The sequence below is a fragment of the Scyliorhinus torazame genome, chromosome 15 (assembly GCF_047496885.1).
Source record: "Scyliorhinus torazame isolate Kashiwa2021f chromosome 15, sScyTor2.1, whole genome shotgun sequence".
Taxonomy (NCBI): Eukaryota; Metazoa; Chordata; class Chondrichthyes; order Carcharhiniformes; family Scyliorhinidae; genus Scyliorhinus; species Scyliorhinus torazame.
The window spans coordinates 103,416,224-103,439,385 of NC_092721.1; the positions used below are offsets into that span (position 1 = coordinate 103,416,224).

At 45.5% G+C, this 23,162-nt stretch overlaps 1 protein-coding gene across 2 annotated transcripts in view; it reads right to left on the reverse strand.

The window, feature by feature from the left end:
• Positions 1–9,076: 9,076 nt before the first annotated feature.
• The window catches only part of tmem126a (transmembrane protein 126A), a 33,175-nt gene continuing 19,089 nt past the window's right edge, over positions 9,077–23,162 (reverse strand). For both annotated transcript variants that reach the window (XM_072476532.1, XM_072476531.1), the window contains exons 3-5: positions 20,654–20,847; positions 17,002–17,116; positions 9,077–9,667 (exon numbers count right to left, since the gene is read on the reverse strand). In XM_072476532.1, the coding sequence (XP_072332633.1) occupies positions 9,469–9,667; positions 17,002–17,116; positions 20,654–20,847 (508 nt within the window). In that variant the 3' untranslated portion in view covers positions 9,077–9,468. The remainder of the gene's footprint in view (positions 9,668–17,001; positions 17,117–20,653; positions 20,848–23,162) is intronic.

Sequence of the window (23,162 nt, forward strand, 5' to 3'; positions counted from 1 at the left end):
ATCCCGCTTCAACGACTCAAAACTGGGGCGCGATTCTCCCACCCCCCACCGGGTCGGAGAATCGCCGGGGGCCGGCGTGAATCCCGCTCCCGCCGTGTCCCGAATTCTCCGCCACCGGAGATTCGGCGGGCGCGGGAATCGCACCGCGACTGTCGGTGGAAATCGCGCCGGTCGGTGGGCCCACCCCAGGCGATTCTCCGGTCCGCGATGGGCCGAAGTCCCGCCGCTGTCAACCCACGCTAGCCGGCGTGGATTGAACCATCTTTCGAACGGCGGGACAAGGCGGCACGGGCGGGCTCCGGGGTCCTGGGGGGGGGGGGGCGCGTGGGGCGATCTGGCTCCTGGGGGGGGGGGGCGCCCACGGTGGCCTGGCCCGCGATCAGGGCCCACTGATCCGCGGGCGGGCCTGTGCCGTGGGGGGTGGGTGCACTCTTTTCCTTCCGTCTTCGCCATGGTCTTCACTATGGCGGAGGTGGAAGAGACCCCCTCCACTCCGCATGCGCTTGGATGCCGTGAGCGGCCGCTGACGCTCCCGCGTATGCGTCGCGCGGCAAAGTCATTTCCGCGCCAGCTGGCGGGGCGCCAAAGGCCTTTTCCGCCAGTCGGCGGGGCGGAAATCAGTCCGGAGAATTCCGCTCCTTTGGGGCGGCGCGATGCCGGACTGATTCGCGCCGTTTTTGGCGCTGGTCGGCGGACATCGCGCCGATTACGGAGAATCCCGCCCATACTCTTTATCACCTGCAGCATGCTTTCCAGCGCCTGCTGGATCGCCGGGTCCGAGGTCCGCAGGTCCGCCATCTTTGCTCCTGGGTCAGCTTCCCTTGCACCTTGCCTTTGTCCTTTTCTCTCCCGTTTGCGCTGCTTTCTGCTCTCCCGCAGTTCCATGCAGCTCTGCTCGCCCCTTAGCCCCCCCCGTGGCCGTCCTTTCACAGCCCCGCAAAACCGGGGAACCAGGTCCTCAAATCAGGCCGGAGTGAGAGCCCCCGAATGTGCGGCTCACTCACTCATTGCTGCCACCGGAAGTCCACCCTTAATTACTTTTAATTAGATGTTCACAACTAGCATGGTAATTTGAACTTAATTACTGTTTAATATTGTTATGTATAATTTATTGTCAGGTGCAATTTAATCTCAGGTGCTTTTTAATTATAGAATGCACCAGTAATTTCAATTTACGATTCTTATAACTGGTGCAATATCCAGAATTATCTGTTTGCCGGCAATTTATTTCAAAATGTTAGCATGTAAGTTTTTCCAAATTACCCCCCCCCCCCCACCAAGAGACACATCTTCAGTGAATTGGAAAATGTCTCCAATACATTTTTGCTGAATTTATTACTTAACATCCCGAATAATACTTTTCTGTTTTTCCATAACAGCCAAGCATTACCCCTGACCTGGAAAAGAATGGTACCAGTTTTTCGTAATTTCACAGAATTCTAAACTATGGGAAATCTGCACATTATTATCTTTTGTATTTTTGTTTGATACATATTTTTTTCAAAAACCTGAACTAATGGTTGCCACATTGTATTACTGATCCTTCATGAAAGAAAAAAGCTCTTCCAATGGCTCAAGTGCAGGTTGGGACATACTACAGCCTGTTCTCATTGAGTCCTGGCAAATTTGCTTTGTTTATTGATTTTTCTTGTTTCAATTTTATCTGCTGTCATGTAGGAAAGAGCTGTGTTGAGTACTTATGCCTTATTAGTGGATAAACCATAAACCGGTACTCCAAGATTTGTTATGAAATTTCACCATTAGCAAATGCAGCCCATTGTGAAGCAAAGTATTGAGGATAATATCCACTTTAAAAGCCATATACATTGCATTAGATTTACACAACAATGGCAAACCGTTCGTTTATATCATATTGCGAAATTGGTCATATTATATCATTTTGTTAGCAGGCTAGAAAGCCAAAGGCAACCCAGCTTCAGCCGTTTGGGGGAGCCCTGGTCAGGATTATGCTAATGAACTGCTCTCAGTGCTCCTGAAACTAAATCCACTTCCGGCTAATCAGAACATTGACAACTTTTTAGTTCCAGCAGAGCCACCAGGAGCAGTGGGCTTTGTTGGGGCTGCACCTAACCAAGAGGCACTGATGGATACTGCGATCGCAGCAAGATAAATGCAGTTGAGTGTTGCTTGGGCCTGTCAAGCAGGCCTAAAAGAGTGGAGAGAGTGGTCGAGTTTGTTGGTGAGGGCGGGGGCTGTTGACATGACTGCTACTATCAGGGGTGGCCCCGATGCCCAATTCGGAGGGCCCCTCTGAGCCCAGAATCAACTGGGCAGACTCTGTACACAACAGGTGAATTCCACCAGAGGGTCCACCCGCTGCTGGTGAATTCCAGTAGTGGATGTGGTTGGGGGGTGGAAAGATGCCCTGACATAGCCACTTAAGTGGCACGATTGACCTCTGGGTTGGAGGGTCAACCTCAACATTTCCTGCTACTGGAAGAAAACATTGGCAGTGACGAGCACTTCCTCCACCCTCCCTTGCAATGTTTTATTTGGCACCTCTCTTATCTCAATTTTGCAGGTTCTGTAAAACTCAGCCCAATATGTGTTTTAGTCACATCATTATCTGATGGAATGTGGACACTTTCGTTCTAAGATGATATTCAAATGCTGCTGTTCACTTCAATGCAGGAATTAAATCTGCCCTTTGGTAATACTTTGAGTCACATTAGGAAATATAGTGTAGACATTGTAATGGACTGACAGAAATGTAAAAGGCTTGTAATTTTAATATCAATATCCTGTGCTGACACATGCATAGATATACTTTCTATGTCAATACCAACCAAGATTGATCCACAGTGATCATGGGGGACTTCAATATGCAGGTGGACTGGGTAAATAATGCTGCCAGTGGACCCAAGGAAAGGGAATTCATTGAATGTTTACAGGAGGGCTTTTTGCAACAGCTTGTGATGGAGCCCACGAGGGGACAGGCCATTCTGGACTTAGTGTTATGTAATGAGCCAGACTTGATTAAAGATCTTAAAGTAAGGGAACACTTAGGAGTCAGTGATCATAATATGGTAGAATTCAATCTCCAATTTGAAAGAAAGAAGGTAGAATCAGACGTAAAGGTGTTACAGTTAAATAAAGGTAACTACAGGGGCATGAGGGATGAACTGACGAAAATTGACTGGGAGCAGAGCCTAGTGGGAAAGACAGTAGAACAGCAATGGCAGGAGTTTCTGGGAGTAATTGAGGACACAGTACAGAGGTTCATCCCAAAGAAAATAAAGGTTATTAGAGGTGGGATTAGGCAGCCATGGCTGACAAAGGAAGTTAGGGAATGCATCAAAGCGAAAGAGAAAGCCTATAATGTGGCAAAGAGTAGTGGGAAGTCAGAAGATTGGGAAGGCTACAAAAACAGGGTAACAAAGAGAGAAAGAAGGAAAGAGAGGATCAATTATGAAGGTAGGCTAGCCAGTAACATTAGGAATGATAGTAAAAGTTTCTTTAAATACATTAAAAACAAACGGGAGGCAAAAGTAGACATTGGGCCGCTCCAAAATGACACTGGTAATCTAGTGATGGGAGACAAGGAAATAGCTGAGGAACTAAATAAGTACTTTGCATCAGTCTTCACAGTAGAAGACATGAGTAATATCCCAACAATTCAGGAGAGTCAGGGGGCAGAGTTGATTATGGTAGCCATCACAAAGGAGGAAGTGCTAGAGAAACTAAGAGGTCTAAAAATTGATAAATCTCCAGGCCCAGATGGGCTACATCCTAGAGTTCTAAAGGAGATAGCTGAAGAAATAGTGGAGGCGTTAGTTATGATCTTTCAAAAGTCACTGGAGTCAGGGAAAGTCCCAGAGGATTGGAAAATCGCTGTTGTAACCCCCATGTTCAAGAAGGGAACAAGGAAAAAGATGGGAAATTATAGGCCAATTAGCCTAACCTCGGTTGTTGGCAAGATTCTAGAATCCATTGTTAAGGATGAAATTTCTAAATTCTTGGAAGTGCAGGGTCGGATTAGGACAAGTCAGCATCGATTTAGTAAGGGGAGGTCGTGCCTGACAAACCTGTTAGAGTTCTTTGAAGAGATAACAAATAGGTTAGACCAAGGAGAGCCAATGGATGTTATCTATCTTGACTTCCAAAAGGCCTTTGATAAGGTGCCTCACGGGAGACTGCTGAGTAAAATAAGGGCCCATGGTATTCGAGGCAAGGTACTAACATGGATTGACGATTGGCTGTCAGGTAGAAGGCAGAGAGTTGGGATAAAAGGTTATTTTTCGGAATGGCAACCGGTGACGAGTGGTGTCCCGCAGGGTTCAGTGTTGGGGCCACAGCTGTTCTCTTTATATATTAACGATCTAGATGACGGGACTGGGGGCATTCTGGCTAAGTTTGCTGATGATACAAAGATAGGTGGAGGGGCAGGTAGTATGGAGGAGGTGGGGAGGCTGCATAAAGATTTAGACAGTTTAGGAGAGTGGTCCAAGAAATGGCTGATGAAATTCAACGTGGGCAAGTGCGAGGTCTTGCACTTTGGAAAAAAGAATAGAGGCATGGACTATTTTCTAAACGGTGACAAAGTTCATAATGCTGAAGTGCAAAGGGACTTGGGAGTCCTAGTCCAGGATTCTCTAAAGGTAAACTTGCAGGTTGAGTCCGTAATTTAGAAAGCAAATGCAATCTTGTCATTTATCTCGAGGCTTGGAATATAAAAGTAGGGATGTACTTCTGAAGCTTTATAAAGCATTAGTTAGGCCCCATTTAGAATACTGTGAGCAATTTTGGGCCCCACACCTCAGGAAGGACATACTGGCACTGGAGCGGGTCCAGCGGAGAGTCACACGGATGATCCCAGGAATGGTAGGCCTAACATACGATGAACGTCTTAGGATCCTGGGATTATATTCATTGGAGTTTAGGAGGTTGAGGGGAGATCTGATAGAAACTTACAAGATAATGAATGGCTTAGATAGGGTGGACGTAGGGAAGTTGTTTCCATTAGCAGGGGAGACTAGGACTCGGGGGGCACAGCCTTAGAATAAAAGGGAGTCACTTTAGAACAGAGATGAGGAGAAATTTCTTCAGCCAGAGAGTGGTGGGTCTGTGGAATTCATTGCCACAGATGGCGGTGGAGGCCGGGACATTGAGTGTCTTTAAGACAGAAGTTGATAAATTCATGATTTCTCGAGGAATTAAGGGCTATGGAGAGAGAGTGGGTAAATGGAGTTGAAATCAGCCATGATTGAATGGTGGAGTGGACTCGATGGGCCGAATGGTCTTACTTCCGCTCCTATGTCTTATGGTCTAAGATTAAATTAGTGGAAATTTGTACTGATTTGAGAATTTTAGTCAACCAATATGGAATAGGTTGCTTGCTTGGTTTAATGAAAAAGGAAATTAACAGGAAACATTGACATTCTGTAACGCAAAATTTTATAATTTCAGTCAGCACGGTGCTTGTGCCAACCATCTAAAAAATTGTTTTCCCCATGGTGTTTTTTAAGGCTGTTTTTATTAAACCTATTATGTATTCTGTTATTACCACTTTTTGTTTGGCCCTTCCATGTCTTAACCCTTTGTATTTATCTGTAATCTCCAAGCAACTAATCCTCCCAATATTTGTGCTTCTCTAATTCTTGCCTTTCGAGCATCCTGGTTTTAATTGTTCCACCAATGGTGGTCATATCTTCAGGCACCTAGGCATTTTATCTCTGGAATTCCCATCTTAATCTTTTCAGGCTTCCTGTCCTCTTTGACTAAGCATTTCGCCATCTGAACTACTATCACCCTCTGACAGTGCCAAATTTTTCTTTATAACGTTCCTGTGAAGAACTTTGAGACATTTTATTATGTTAAATATGCTATATAAATACAAGCAGTTGCAGTGACCTGGCCTGGGTCACTGTCTGCACGTTCTCGCCATATCTGCATGGGTTTCCTCCGGGTGCTCCGGTTTCCTCCAACTGGTTCTGAAAGATCTGCTGTCAGGTGAATTGGACATTCTGAATTCGCCCTCTATGTACCGAACAGGCGCTGGAGTGTGGCAACTAGGGGATTTTCACAGCAACTTCATTGCAGTGTTTATGTAAGTCTACTTGTGATAATAATAAAGAATATAACATAGAACCGGAGGATTGCTGAAGAGAGTGATATGCTGCTGAAGCTTAGTCTGTACTCATCAAGATAAACACAAACAGGCCAAATTTCAAAAGGAGCAGCACTTTAAACTCTATGAGAAAATTGGTGCTGATTAGTTACGGATTGGCCATGTAGAATGCACCAGGGAACTACGTCACACTTCTATTTCTAAAAAGACAGGTGCAGCCTGGATATGTTCTTGCAGGTTCAAAAAGTATGCATATATGTAGCTTGTAGAAAGCATAACTGAACCACATTTCAAGCCTGACCATTGATCCATAAGTGGCTGATCGTGTAATTCTTGCTCAGATTGAAGATTATGTTTTGAGTTTTGAAAGCACGGGCTGGTTGTGTATGGTCAGCATTTGCAGAAGAGAATTACAAACATGGTAGATTTTTGTATGTTGTATTTGTTAATTTTACTTCTTAAATGTCTGGCTTTAACTTTTAGACCCACGCACCCTGTCCTGGACTCCCTAACAAATGGAATTAGTTCCTTTCTATCCACTCATCTGTTCCCCTTAATATCTTGAAAATGTCAATCAAGTACCCCAGCACTATCTGAATTCTAGGCAATACAACTCAAGTTAGTGCAGTCTCGTGATTTTATCCTTGGAGTCCAGGGGTCATTCTGTTAAGTCTACCATGCATTCCCTCCCAGGCCAATGTATTATTCCTAAGGACTGGTATATGGAGCTGCTCACAATACTCCAGGTGTAGTCTGACCAGGAGCTTTTATAAACGTGGCATGACTTAATAATAATAATCTTTATTGTCACAAGTAGGCTTACATTAAAACTACAAAGAAGTTACTGTGAAAAGCCCCTAGTCGCCACACGATGGCGCCTGTTCGGGTACACAGGGAGAATTCAGAATGTCCAAATTACCTAACATGACGGGCGGGATTCTCCACTCCCGCGCCGAAGTGCCCACGCCGTCGAAGTTCACGACGGCGCGAAATGGCCCCGATCCCGACCGATTCAGGCCCCGACAATGGACTAGGATCGGGGCCGCGTCATCTGCACGCACCAGGCCTTGTCGCCGCGTAAAGGCGGCGCCGCATAGATGACACGGCCGGCGCTGCATAACTGGCGTCACCCGCGCATGCGTGGTTGCCGTCCTCTCAAAGTCCGCCCCGCAAGAAGATGGCTGACGGATCTTGCGGGGCCGCGGAAGGAAGGAGGTCCTCCTTCAGAGAGGACGGCCCGACGATCGGTGAGCACCGATCGCGGGCCATCCCACATTTGAGGTACCCCCCGGTGCAGGATCCCCCCTCGCCCCCCCAGCGTTCGCGCGCTGTTCCCGACGGCAGCGACCAGGTGTGGACGGCGCCGGGGGGAACCCGCCGTTTTGGCCTGGCCACTCGGGCCTGAGAATAGCGGGGGTGCCGGAGAATCGCCATTTTGGGTGTCTCCGGCGATTCTCCGGCCTGCGGAACTCGACCGGGCCGTTCCCGCCGCTTGGGAGAATCGCGGGAGGGCATCGGACCGGCGTCCCCGGAAATTTTGGCGGCCCAGGCGATTCTCCCAACCGGCGCGGGAGTGGAGAATCTCGCCCCACATCTTTCGGGACTTGCGGGAGGAAACCGGAGCACCCGGGGGAAACCCACGCAGACACAGGGAGAACGTGCAGACTCCACACAGACAGTGACCCAAGCCGAGAATCGAACCTGGGACCCTGGAGCTGTGAAACACATTACTACCCACTGTGCTACCGTGCCGTCCATCTCCTTGTCTTTTAGATATAAAAGTTAGCATTCCCAGCTAGCAATGGTTAGCATTTTCTCCTGGTGTCGGTGTGGGTTTCCTCGGGATGCTCCGGTTTCCTCCCAGAGTTCAAAGATGTGCAGATTAGGTGGATTGGCCATGCTAAATTGCCCCGAGGGTTGGGTTATGGGGATAGGGCCTAGGTAGGGTGCTCTGTCAGAGGGTCGGTGCAGACTCTATGGGCTGAATGGCTGCCTCCTGCACTGTAGGGATTCTATGATTCCATTGGCTTTTTTGATTAAAACATCGTAAACAAGTACAGAAAATGATGTGTATACCTGCACTCTCAAGTCTCAAAGAACAAAGAACAAAGAAATGTACAGCACAGGAACAGGCCCTTCGGCCCTCCTTGGGCCGCCATTGATTCCAGCTTTGTACCATCTGGGAAGTACCATTATATCCATTTCAGGTCCAAAGTGAATGACACCACATTTACTTACATTGAAATCTATTTGCCGCTGGTGTGTATTCTTAGTGTTTTTAGTGTTTCTTCACAAGCAGCCTTGTAGCTGAACAGGGGGCATTGAGAACAATTTGATGTCATCGGGCATTTGCGCGGGCAAACGGGCAGTGCATTTAATCGCAGCCTATAGTGTTAACATCTTCTAAATAAAGTTCTACATTTTGGTTGAACCTCCAAGGCTTGCAGACTCTTATCTTGATTCCACCACAGCCCCAGTTTTGCCTATTAATTTAATCTTATAAATGTATCTTTCCAATGTCAGGTTTCTATCTACACGACTTACAATAGAGCCTATCTTTGTGTAAATTTGGTTGTCTGTCTTTCCCATCATTCAATTAATATGGTGAATACTCGAGACCCCAATACACACCGTTGCAGGATACCACTGAACCGTCTCTTGTGAAACTTTTATCAAATGCTGTTTGGAAGTCTGCATAAATGATATCGATAGCATTCTCCGCAACCTTGTCACTTCTTCAAAAAATTCAACCTGATTCGTCAGATATAACCTAGCCTTTACAAATCTATGCTCCCTCTTTCAGACTGACTTCACTTTAAAGAGGTTCAGTCACCCTACCCTTAATTATAGACTGCACCACTGATATAGCATTTATGGACTTTATGGTAAAAAGAAATAGACTTGTATTTATATAATGCGGTTCACGAGCACCAGTGAAGGAAATGCAGCAGCTAATTTGTAAACAGCAAATTCCCATAAACAACAAGATGATAATTACTAGTATTTTTTTTTAATGGTTGGTTGAGGGCAAAGTATTTCCAGGACACCAAGAATAACTTGCTCTTCTTCAAAATAGTCATAAGAACTTTTACATGTACCTGAACAGACAGAGGAGGCTTTGGTTTAAAATCTCATCCAAAAGATAGCACCTCTGACAGTGCAACGCTCCCTCCGTAATGACACAGGAGACACTGCCACAATCACAAGATGCAAAAATAACGACTGTAGATGCAATAACTCTGAATTTGAACTTGTTTGGTAGCGCATTAATCACTTTATTACTCAAATTATTAAGTTCACATAAGAAATTCTTAATTCAATAGTGGTGAAGACATGATGCTATGTTGCCAAGTAATGGAGATTTTCTTCCCCCCTGTATTTTATCCATTTAGTTCAGGATCTGTAAAAGTTGGAAGTGCTAACATTTTCATGTAAATTGCATAGTGCTTGGAACTCAGATAGACTCCAAAGAGAGCTTGGAGGATGACCACAAAACTCAGTTTCCTCATAACAGGCTGACAAACAGTAATCCAGAATCGTATTATATTTCCCTTTTGTGGCATAGGGGCTGTATTATACCTGGACAAAAGAGAGTAAAATGCAGTTAGATACAAATAATACACTTAAGAGGACATGTTACATATAACTTTGATTTAGTGATTTCTCAGTTTGGAGGATTGATTTTTTTTTCTTTGAATTAAGTTCTGCAAGGATAAACTTTTTGCAGCTGTGGCCCAGATACTTAACATAGCCATTGAGATGTGACACACGTGACAATAAACCAAATCAAGTAACTTCAATGAAGCCCCTACGCATAATTTAAGACCTGACCACTCCCTTCTTTCTTTTTCTCAAGAAACAACTTGCAGCCAAAATGTATTTGATGAGTTCCTCTGATCTAGCTCATGAAGCCGGTTTGTATTCTTTGTGCATGGGATCTGGCTAAATTTGCACTGAATCATTTAATCCTCCTGTCATGCCTCACTATGATAAACAAATCCCAACTCCCTATACCTCAGACAGTGTGCATCCTATCCTTCAACCTGGTATGCTTTTGTTAATGGGCCAAGGGGTCATCTAGACTCGAAACGTTAGCTCTTTTCTCTCCCTACAGATGCTGCCAGACCTGCTGAGATTTTCCAGCATTTTCTTTTTGGTTTCAGATTCCAGCATCTGCAGTAATTTGCTTTTATCCAATGAATAAGCTGGACATATCTGCAGTAAGTGTCTTCGGCTTGCACAACTTTGTTTCCGAGTTGTTGAGCTGGAGAAGCTCTTTATCTGAATGCATGAAGCATTTGCAACAAAATGGATGAAGTGAGGTACAAATATAATTAAGTTTTTAGACTTGATTGCTAGTCCAGCGACATAATTGCAGGGTCTTCAAAGTTGGGAAATAAATATTTGAAGGTACATAATATCTTAAGAAGGCTGGTAAAATGGAAGAGAAGTGGTAGCCCTGATAGTACATAAGAAAATGAGTGAAATAGGATTTGGGGCGCGATTCTCCGACCCCCCACCGGGTCGGAGAATCGCCCGGGGCCGGCGTGAATCCCGCCCCCGCCGTGTCGCGAATTCTCCGCCACCGGAGATTCGGCGGGGGCGGGAATCGCACCACGCCGGTCGGCGGGAATCCCCCGGCGATTCTCCAGTCCACGATGGGCCGAAGTCCCGCCGCTGTCAACCCACGCCAGCCGGCGTGGATTGAACCACCTTTGGGACGGCGGGACATGGCGGCGCGGGCGGGCTCCGGGTTCCTGGGGGGGGCGCGGGGCGATCTGGCCTCGGGGGGTGCCCCCACGGTGGCCTGGCCCGCGATCGGGGCCCACCGATCCGCGGGCGGGCCTGTGCCGTGGGGGCACACTTTTCCTTCCGCCTTTGCCATGGTCTCCACCATGGCGGAGACGGAAGAGAACCCCTCCACTGCGCATGCGCGGGGATGCCGTGAGCGGCCGCTGACGCTTCCGCGCATGTGCCGCCCGACAAAGTCAGTTTCACGCCAACTGGCGGGGCGGAAATCAGTCCGGCTCGGGCCTAGCCCCTCAAGGTGAGGGCTCGGCTGCTCAAGATGCGGAGACTTCTGCACCTTTGGGCGGTGCGATGCCGGACTGATTCGCGCCGTTTTTGGCGCCCGTCGGCGGACATCGCACCGATATCGGAGAATCCCGCCCAAGGTGTCAGAAGATCATGAAGTAGAATCCGTATGGGTGAAAATTGGGAATAGCAAGAATCCGAAAACACTGGTGGAAATAGTTTATACGCCCCCCCCTCATTGTGGTTATACTGTTGGACAGAGCATTGAATAAGAAATTATTGGAGTATGCAAACCAAGGTGATGTAATAATTTGGGGGGGGGGGGTTTAATTTTCATATATACTGGGACAAGGGTGGTCTAAAAAATTGATTTGTTGAATGTTTTGTGATAGTGTGTCCTGAAGCAATACATTGTGGAACCGACTAGGGATAAATAACTATTATTAGATCTCGTATTGTATAATAAGGTGAGGTTAATTAATGGTGTCAGTAAAAGGTCCACTGGGAAATGATCATTATAACCATTGAATTCCTTATAAAGTTCTTAAGTGCATACTCCAATCACAAATAAAAATCTTAATTAATGACATATGAAAGGGGAGAATTGGCTATAGTTGGTTGGGTAATTAGACTAAAGGTTATGGCGGTAAATGAATAGGGGAAACATTTGAAGCAACAATTCAAAATGTTCAACATTCCATTGAAAACTCATCTGTAGCTCACTTAGAAAGTTAAAGATAGTATTAGATTAACAGAATAGGCTCAAATGTTTCAAAGAACAATAGCAAGCCTGAGGATTGGGAGTATTTCAGAAACTAGTAAGGGCCACAAAAAGTTGACAAAGGGAAACATCAGTCAATGGGAAAATACTGGAATTTATTAAGGAAATCTTAACAACACGCTTGAAGTATAATATGATTAGAACAATTCATGATTTTACAGAAAGGAAATCCTGTTTGACAAATTTATTAGAATTTTTTTAAGGATGTAGAAAGTTGATAAAAGGAAACCAGTAAAAATAGTATACCTGGATTTCCAAAAGGCATTCAATAAGATGTCACACAAAAGGTTAGTAAACAAGATAAGGAATGGGGTAATATATTAGCATGGATAGAGCATTGGTTAAGGAAGAGGCAAAGAGTGGGCATGAACAGGACATTTAAATTGGCAGCTAGTGAATAGTGGGAGTGTTGCAAGGATCAGTGCTGGGACCTCGGCTATTTAGAATCTGTTTTAAGTGACTTAAATGAAGAGACAAAGATGATACAAAGATAGGTGAAAAGGTAAGTTGTGGGGAGGACACATGCTGCAAAGAGACATAGACAGGTTTACTTGAGTGGGCAACAGGTTGGTAGATGGAGCATAATGTGGGGATGTGTGAAGTTATGTAGGAAAAGCAGAATATTTTCAAAAAAGGGTGTGAAACATGTAAACGTTGATGTTAAGAGTGACTTGGGTGAACTTGCACAAAAAAACAATGTTAGCATGCAGGAACAGCAAACAATTAGGAATGCCAATGGCATGTTGCCCTTTATTGCAGAGGGATTGGAGTAAAGGAATAAAGAAGTCTTGCTTTAGTGGGACCATATCTAGAACACTGTAGTTTTAGTCCATATAAAACAATTTATTTTAGAGATGGTACAGCAAAGATTCACTAAATTAGTCCCTGGGATGAGGGAGTTGTCCTATGGTGTGAAGTTGAGTAAACTTGGTCTACATCTCAGGAGTTTTGAAGAATGAGAGGTGATATCACTGCAACATACAAGATTCAGAAGGAGTTTGATCAGGTAAATGCTGAGATTGTTTCCACTGGTCGGGGAATCAGAAACATGGCACAGTCTCAGGATAAGGGGCTGATCATTTAGGATTATGGGGCGGGGAAGGTACTTTACTGAAATGGTTATGAAACTTTGGAATTCTCGACCCCAGGGAGTTGTAGATGCTCCATCGTTGAATACATTTGGGATAGACAGATTTTTGGTCTCTTAGGGAATCGATGGGAAAATGGATTTGAAGCCCAAGATCAACTGTTATGGGCCAGGATTTAGAAAACACCAAAGTATATTATGGAGTTCACCTGACCTATAACTGTTTATTGATTTTGGTTACGATGAGCAAAAGAGCCTGCCTTTCAGATGTTATTCAACAGTTTTTAGGCACTTTTAATCAAAAAACAAGCTTTATTCTACAAGTTTAGTTAACATCTGTATAAACACACACAGTAAGAATTACCAACTACAAACATAACGCCCCCACACAGCTAGAGTAATCTATGTATAACCCTTAATGAATTCCCCTTTAACTGTTCCAATTCAATAACAAGATCCCATAAACCAAAACCCCCATTTTACCAAAACAGCAGGTAAGTACTTCTGTCTGAATCTACAGCAGCCAAATGTGAAAACAAAAATAAAACTCAGAGCCACAAACCAGCTCCAAAACTCAAAGCAAAAATAAAAACTCAGAGCCACAGCCCAGCTCCACCCACACAATGACATCACTGAATCCATGTGATAAGACAAAAACATTTCTCAAAGGAACACTACCATGTCACAACCATGATTGCACTGAATTGCAGGGCAGACTCAACGGGTTGTAGTCCTGCTACCATCTCTTTAATTTTTAAAAATAAATTTAGAGTACCCAATTAATTTTTTCCAATTAAGGGGCAATTTAGTGTGGCCAATCTACCTACCCTGCACATCTTTTGGTTGTAGGGGCGAAACCCACGCAACACGGGGAGAATGTGCAAACTCCACACGGACAAGTGACCCAGAGCCGGGATCGAACCTGGACCTCCGCGCCGTGAGGTAGCAGTGCTATCCTCTGCGCCACCGTGCTGCCCTTACCATCTGTTTAATAATGGATTCTAGCATTTTCCTATTTGACAGACATTAAGCTAACTGGCCGATAGTTTCCTGCTTTGTGTTTCCTTTCTTTCTTAAACAGATGTTCAATTTGTAGATTTCCAAGCTTCTGGGACTATTCCATAATCTACGGAAGATTACAACCAATACATTCACTAGTTCTGCAGCCACTTTTAAGATCCCTAGATGCAAGCCGTTGGGTCTAGGGAGGTTTGTCAGCCAATAAATCCATTTTCCCATCGATTCCCTAAGAAACCAAAAATCTGTCTATCCCAAATGTATTCAACGATGGAGCATCTACAACTCCCTGGGGTCGAGAATTCCAAAGTTTCATAACCATTTCAGTAAAGTACCTTCCCCGCCCCATAATCCTAAATGATCAGCCCCTTATCCTGAGACCAATTAATGGTTGTTCCATTAATTTCCTCACTTTTTCTCTTGAGTCATTGATTGTTTTGAGTTCCTCCCTCCCTTTTGCCTCTTGATTTTCTAATATTTTTTGGATGCTCTTGATGATGGATACAAAATACTTGTTCAAAGACTACCATTTTCTTGTTTCCCAGTCTCACCCTCTATGGAACTAATGCTCACTTTAGCTACTCTTTTCCTTTTCGTATCCTTGTGGAAGCTTTCACTGCCTGCTTTTATATTTCTTGATAGTTTTTCGTCAGTATTCACACAGGAAAAAGACAATGTTGTCGAGGAGAGTACTGAGATTCAGGCTACTAGACTAGAAGGGCTTGAGGTTCATAAGGAGGAGGTGTTAGCAATTCTGGAAAGTGTGAAAATAGATAAGTCCCCTTGGCCGGATGGGATTTATCCTAGGATTCTCTGGGAAGCTAGGGAGGAGATTGCTGAGCCTTTGGCTTTGATCCTTAAGTCATCTTTGTCTACAGGAATAGTGCCAGAAGACTGGAGGATAGCAAATGTTGTCCCCTTGTTCAAGAAGGGGAGTAGAGACAACCCCGGTAACTATAGACCAGTGAGCCTTACTTCTGTTGTGGGCAAAATCTTGGAAAGGTTTATAAGAGATAGGATGTATAATCATCTGGAAAGGAATAATTTGATTAGAGATAGTCAACATGGTTTTGTGAAGGGTAGGTCGTGCCTCACAAACCTTATTGAGTTCTTTGAGAAGGTGACCAAACAGGTGGATGAGGGTAAAGTAGTTGATGTGGTGTATATGGATTTCAGTAAAGCATTTGATAAGGTTCCCCACGGTAGGCTACTGCAGAAAATACGGAGGCATGGGATTCAGGGTGATTTAGCAGTTTGGATCAGAAATTGGCTAGCTGGAAGAAGACAAAGGGTGGTGGTTGATGGGAAACGTTCGGACTGGAGTTCAGTTACTAGTGGTGTACCACAAGGATCTGTTTTGGGGCCACTGCTGTTTGTCATTTTTATAAATGACCTGGAGGAGGGCGTAGAAGGATGGGTGAGTAAATTTGCAGATGACACTAAAGTCGGTGGAGTTGTGAATAGTGCAGAAGGATGTTACAAGTTACAGACAGTCATAGATAAGCTGCAGCGCTGGGCTGAGAAGTGGCAAATGGAGTTTAATACAGAAAAGTGTGAGGTGATTCATTTTGGAAGGAATAACAGGAAGACAGAGTACTGGGCTAATGGTAAGATTCTTGGCAATGTGGATGAGCAGAGAGATCTCGGTGTCCATGTACATAGATCCCTGAAAGCTGCCACCCAGGTTGAAAGGGTTGTTAAGAAGGCGTACGGTGTGTTAGCTTTTATTGGTAGAGGGATTGAGTTTCGGAGCCATGAGGTCATGTTGCAGCTGTACAAAACTCTGGTGCGGCCGCATTTGGAGTATTGCGTGCAATTCTGGTCGCCACATTATAGGAAGGATTTGGAAGCATTGGAAAGGGTGTAGAGGAGATTTACCAGAATGTTGCCTGGTATGGAGGGAAGATCTTCTGAGGAAAGGCTGAGGGACTTGAGGCTGCTTTTGTTAGAGAGAAGGTTAAGAGGTGACTTAATTGTGGCATACAAGATGATCAGAGGATTGGATAGGGTGGACAGTGAGAGCCTTTTTCCTTGGATGGTGATGTCTAGCACGAGGGGACATAGCTTTAAATTGAGGGGAGATAGATATAAGACAGATGTCAGAGGTAGGTTCTTTACTCAGAGAGTAGTAAGGATGTGGAATGCCCTGCCTGCAACAGTAGTGGACTCGCCAACACTAAGGGCATTCAAATGGTCATTGGATAAACATATGTACGATAAGGGAATAGTGCAGATGGGCTTTAGAGTGGTTTCACAGGTCGGCGCAACATCGAGGGCCGAAGGGCCTGTACTGCGCTGTGTCTATGTTCTATGTTCTCTTACCCCAATTTCACTTTTTTTAGTGACCCTTTGCTGATTTCTAAAAAATGTCCAAATCTTCAGGCCTATCACTAATATTTGCAGCCTTTTCTTTCGGTTTAAAATCACCTTAATTTCCTCAGTAATCCAGTGCATCCATTTGATAGTCTTTCATCCTCAATGGAATATATCTTTGTTGAGAGTTATGAAACATCTTCAATGTATGCCACTGCTTCGCTACCTTCTTCCCTTTTAATCTGTTAACCCAGTCCACTTCAACCAACTCTATCTTCATACCCATGTAATTGCCTTTATTTGAGTTTAAGACAATAAAAGCTACTATGATATGGAGAAGATTTTAATGGAACTTAATTTTCTGATTCACCCTAATACTTAGTTTAATTTGGGTCTCGATATCAAGCAACGTTCTTTGTTTAGTTGCAGGAATTTATCAATAAAGTATGCATAATGAGTATCTTCATGCACAGAATATTTTAAATTTTGACTTTAGTATAGAAAATCAATTTTGACATTGGAGCCCTTTCTCATCAGCAATCATCACTCCCAATTTCCACTCTTTCTTTCCTCCTCTACCCCCCTACCACCCCATGTGCTGGAAACACGAGAAGTCAGTATAAATCTAAACAATTTTTATTGGCGAGATGACTTTATTGAGTACAGCAATATAGTCCTCACCGTGTTGCAAGGCCAGCATTTATAGGTAAGGCCAAGAGAACAGGATACAAGCCTCCTCCAATCGAAGCAACTAATCCTCCTCTAACTAGGACGCATGTGGGACAGTTGAGATCACCTAAAGAAAGGAAGGCATTGTTTTTTAATTGTAAAGCCTTTTTAAAATCTTAATTTCAGCTTTAATTCTAAACAGCTGCAGTTTTAAAAAACAAATGTATGTTCATTGGGAGTTTTTCAATTTTTACACATTTGCACAAAGCAAGCAAAAGCAGAAAGACAAGTACAGCCCAAAACAAGTCATTACAGCATTGAGAACAACAAGACCAGATGAATCAGAAACAAAATCTCGAGCATCAAAACCAGGAAAGGATTCGGTCACCCAAAAATCAATTATCTGTTTGTCTGTGCCACCAAGGCCCACCTTCCAGCACTAACACCACTAGCCTGCAAGGGCAATCCTCCTCACACCTCGCCAGGTCCAAAGAAAATGAGGAAGAGCAGAAAGAACTGTCAGAACAAACCCCTTGGATCCACCAAATTACAAAAATTCAAAGACTGGCCAACCAACTGCCACATGGACACGCTTAACTCTCAGGAGGAATTAACCAAGGATAAAGTCTGGGCCCTACCTTCAGACCTACCCCATCTCAACATCTCTCTGAATGTGAATCACCCATCTCGTGAACTCCTGTGGCGTGCACCAGGGAGGTGTCACTGCCCAAAGAGCAGGATAATGACTGCAACATCGGGGCTGGCCTAGCCCAGCTTCGCCACAAGAATAAAGACATGCAAGATCTAGACGCTCGGACTACCATGGCCCCACCCCCATTCTAGGCCCGTCTGATCCCATGCGTAATACAGCACTTGAAGAAACACCGAGAGGGACCAGCTCAGGCACACCATCTACCACCAAAAATTGAGGATATTAAAGCCGACCTAAACACAAAGGTTCTGACAGCAGAAGAACAGTCAGAGCGAGACCCAGTTCAGGACACCCCCTGAAGGGGAGCTCGAGAAACCCTCAGTCCTCACAGGATAAAACACTCTGTCTGGACCCTTAAAAGGTAAGTGAAGCCAAAAGAAAAAGATTAGATCCTCGAACATAGCAAGGACAAAACTAACCTTACCACTCACAGCCTCCAAATCACACCCTGGTCTGGCTCTGCTCATCCTCTTCCCCCTCCCAAAGATACAAAGGATAAAGAAACTACACAAATCCAGTTTAACATGATCTAACCGTATTAATGTAGGATAATTGATTAGGCAAGACATTACCCCCAAAGAATTTACTTCCCTGCAAGCCAATGAAATAACCACATTAACAGACATAGTTATCAGAGAGTAAAGTCCAGCATCACAACGTAATCATTAGGATAAACTATCAGTCCTCTGGCGCACAAAGAAATTCAACAACAAAGATGTTGGTGCTCGCAAATATGCAGCTGCTCCCGTGCTCACATCATGTGATTCCCAAACAACTGTCATTTGATAAAGCATGTAAGCTGTCTGTCTACTTTTTTGCTGCTAGTTTCCTCCCTCTGCATGCTTTATTCTACTTTCCATTCCCTTCCAACCCCAGAAATTGTGGTGTTTTGTTGAGTGAAGATTGTTATACTGTCCAAGTTATTTAAGAATGGCAGTTTCTCTTCCTTCCCCTTTCCAAATCTTCATTTGTAAACATAATTGTGTCTAGTTTGTTCAAATAAAGCACATAATATCAAAGTATTATCAACATTTTTTTATTTTTATTCGTTCATGGGACATGGGCTGAGCCAGCATTTATTGCCCATCCCTAATTGCCCTTGGGGGGGCAGTTATGAATCAACCACGTATCTGCGGATCTGGAGTCACATTTAAGCCAGACCAAGTAAGGACAACAGATTTCCTTCCCTAAAGGACATTAGTGAACCAGGTGGGTTTTCCGATGGTCATCATTAGACTTTTAATTCCAGATTTTCATTGAATTCAAATTTCACCATCTGCAGTAGCGGGATTTGAACCTGGGACACCAGAGCATTACTCTGAGACTCCAGATTACTACTCCAGTGGCAATACCACTATGCCACCACCTCCCCAACATCCTGAAGTATACCGTTGGGCAGAAACTGAACTGGACTAGCCATATAAATACTATGGCTACAAGAGCAGGTAAGAGGTTAGGAATCCTGCGGTGGGTAGCTCACCTCCTGACTCCTCAAATCCTGTCCGACATCTACAAGGCACAAGTCGAGAGTGCAATAGAATACTCTCCACTTGGTTGGATGAGTGCAGCTCCAACAGCACTGAAGAAGCTCAACACCATCCAGGACAAAGCAGCCCGCTTGATCGATACTCCTTCCACAACATTCAATCCATCCTTCACCAACGAACAGTGGCAGCAGTGTACACCATCTCCAAGTGTTTTTCAAACTTTTTTTCCAGGGACCCATTTTTGCCAACCTTCGGGACCCATGTCAGCCAACCATTGCTACAGGTGAGACTGATTGGTCCTCACGATCTCACTTGCTTTGTCATTCAATGTTACATTTCTGTATGGGTTGTTCAGCAGAGGTCCTGGAGCTCACACCAGCATTGCTTTGTCCTGCTGTGGATTCTCCTGAGCCACTCTCCAGCAGGTTTAGTTGGATGATCCTGGCCTGTTTGTGTCTCTGGACCTCTCTTCCTTATTACAAAACAATACGTTTTGAATTTTACAGTCCTGTTGCTTGTTTGCTACTGACAAAATGAAGGAATCGCAATCGCACCCAGAGCACGTGACTTCAGTGTTCTGGGTGTGTGACCGGTTCTCTGCCCTCACTTCAGGCAGGAATACTGCATTGAATTTTTAAAAAAATCTTCTCCTGGGTCAGCGTGCTGACGTCAGGAGGAGGAGATATTTCTTGCTGGACTCCGGACCTGCGCACTGATGAGCGGGCACTCGTGCAGCATGGCCGACATTCTGAAAGCCGGTCGCAGCCGGCATTTTTAAAAGCCGGCTACTGCGCCGTTGCGCATTAATTCCCGTAATCGGGAACGCCGTGATAGATGGCTCCGTGACCCACCCCTGCAGGTTATGACCCCGACTTTGAAAATGACTGATCTACAAGATGCACTGCAGGCACTCTCCAAGGCTCCTTAGACAGCACCTTCCAAACCCACAACTATTCCTATCTAAAAGGACAAGAGCAGCTGATATATGGAAATAGCACCACCTGGAAGTTTGCTTCCAAATTACTCACATCCTGACTTGGAAATATAATGCCGAACTTTCACTGTTGCTGGGTCACAATCCTGGAACTCCCTCCCTCACAGCAGTGGGTTCCCAGTCCAAAAATGTGCAGGTTAGGTGCATTGGCCATGCTGATTTGCCTCTTAGTGAACAAAAGGTTAGGTGGGGATAGGGTGGAGGCGTGGGCTTAAGTAGAGTGCTCTTTCCAAGGTCTATTGCAGACTAGAGGGGCTGAATGGCCCCCTTCTGCACTATAAATTCTATGATTCTAGCTCATTACCACCTTCTCAAGGGCAACTAGGGACCGGCAACACCCATATCCATAAATTATTTTCTAAGACGTATACACACAGAACATCTTTAATATTGAAAATTAGAATATGACTTCTTTTGAGTCTTATACTGTAGTACAAAGATTGTTTTCACAATAACAAACCTTTAACTAACCTGAAAGCAAAGGTTTTGACACAGCAGCATTATACGCTGCTACTGTTGACAGGAATGGAAGGACTCCCATGGGCAAACTGGAAGTAAAACGAGCTTGTGCAATATTGAGTATTCTTCGAAAGAAACTGTTGGCTATTAAACCAGCAAATGCCGAATTTATCCCAAGGTAGATAGGTCCATATGAAAAAAACTTTCTGTAGGGAGGACAAGAATAATCATTACAAATATCAACTGCCGACACAAAGTATTGTACAGAACATCTCACAACAACTTTATTTAATCTTCACTGCTCATGAAACCTTTGAGGTGCATGAGAATGAGGTGCATGAGAAAGAGCTACATTGCATCACCTATATGGCAATATTTAGAAATACAATATGTGGAAATGAAGAAATGATTTATAGGTGAGCAAAGTAGGATATTTACAGACATGGGGAGCAATTAATAGTTGATGCACGATTATATCAAATTAACCACAGCGAATACTGCCCGGTCATGAACATGCACTAATGCTGATCCAAGAAAGGGTAGTTTTAAAAAAAATGTTTATTCAAAGTTTTTCCAACAAAAATTTTCAACCAGTGGAACCCCCCCCCCCCGCCCCGCCCCCGCCCCACCCCCGGCCCCCCCGCCCCGCCCCCCCCCTCCAAAACGAAAGCTCCTTTCCGCCCTCCTCAACGGTAGGTCATCTATCACTCTTCCCTGATCCCCCGGATGCACCACAAAGAGCTCACTCTTCCCTACATTGAGCTTGTAGCCCGAGAAGTCCCCAAACTCCCTTAGGATCCGCATGACCTCCACCATCCCCTCCACTTGATCTGCCACATACAGCAACAGGTCGACCGCATACAGCGACACCCGATGCTCCTCTCCCCCTCGGACCACCCCCTTCCATTTCCTGGACTCCCTCAATGTCATGGCCAAAGGCTCAATTGCTAATGCAAACAACAGGATGGACAGGGGGCACCCCTGCCTCGTCCCTCGATACAGCCGAAAATACTCCGACCTCCGCCGATTCGTAGTCACAGTCGCCACCGAGGCTCTATAGGGAAGCTTAACCCAACCAATAAACCCCTCCCCAAACCTAAACCTCCGCAACACTTCCCAGAGATACTCCCACTCCACCCGGTCAAAGGCCTTCTCCGCGTCCATAGCTGCCACTATCTCCGCCTCTCCCTCCACCGATGGCATCATAATCACATTTAGGAGCCTCCGCACATTGGTATTTAGCTGCCTGCCCTTTACAAATCCTGTCTGGTCCTCATGAATCACCTCCGGGACACAGTCCTCAATTCTCGTGGCCAGCACTTTTGCCAGCAGCTTAGCGTCCACATTGAGGAGCGAGATCGGTCTATATGACCCACATTGCAGTGGGTCCTTGTCCCGCTTCAGGATCAGAGAAATCAGCGCTCCGGACATTGTCGGGGGCAGGGTCCCCCCTCCCTTGCCTCATTGAAAGTCCTCACCAGCAGCGGGGTTAACAGGTCCGCATACCTCCTGTAAAACTCAACCGGGAACCCATCTGGCCCCGGGGCCTTCCCCGCCTGCATGCTCCCCAGTCCTTTAACCAGCTCCTCCAACCCAATTGGCGCCCCCAAACCAGCCACCTCCTGCTCTTCCACCCTCGGGAACCTCAGTTGATCAAGAAACCTTTGCACCCCCTCTTCCCCCGCTGGGGGCTGAGATCTGTACAGCTCCTCATAGAAGTACTTAAATGCCTCATTTACTTTCACTGCACTCCGTACCGTAGTTCCTCTGCCATCCTTGACTCCACCTATCTCCCTCTCTGCCATCCTCTTACGGAGCTGATGTGCCAGCATCCGGCTCACCTTCTCTCCATACTCGTACGTCGCCCCCTGTGCCTTCCTCCACTGTGCCTCTGCCTTCCCCGTGGTCAACAGGTCGAATTACGTCTGGAGACTTCGCCGCTCCCCAAGTAGTCCCTCCTCGGGGGCCTCTGCATATCTCCTATCCACCCTTAGGATCTCTCCCACTAACCTCTCCCTTTCCCTGCTCTCTCTCTTCTCCCTGTGAGCCCTGATGGAGATTAACTCTCCCCTGACCACTGCCTTCAGCGCCTCCCAGACTACCCCCCACCTGCACCTCCCCATTGTCATTGGCCTCCAAATATCTTTCAATGCACCCCTGCACCCGCCCGCATACCTCCTCATCCGCCAATAATCCCACATCTAGACGCCACAGCAGGCGCTGGTCCCTCTCCTCTCCTAACTCCAGCTCCACCCAGTGCGGGGCGTGGTCTGAGATGGCTATGGCCGAGTACTCCGTTCCCTCCACTTTCGGAATTAGCGCCCTGCTCAAAACAAAAAATATCTATCCGGGAGTAGGCTCTGTGCACGTGAGAAAAAAAAGAAAATTCCCTGCCAGGGGCCTAGCAAATCTCCATGGATCCACTCCCCCTATCTGGTCCATAAACCCCCTAAGCACCTTGGCCGCAGACGGCCTCTTCCCCGTCCTAGATCTGGAGCGATCTAATGCTGGGTCCAGCACG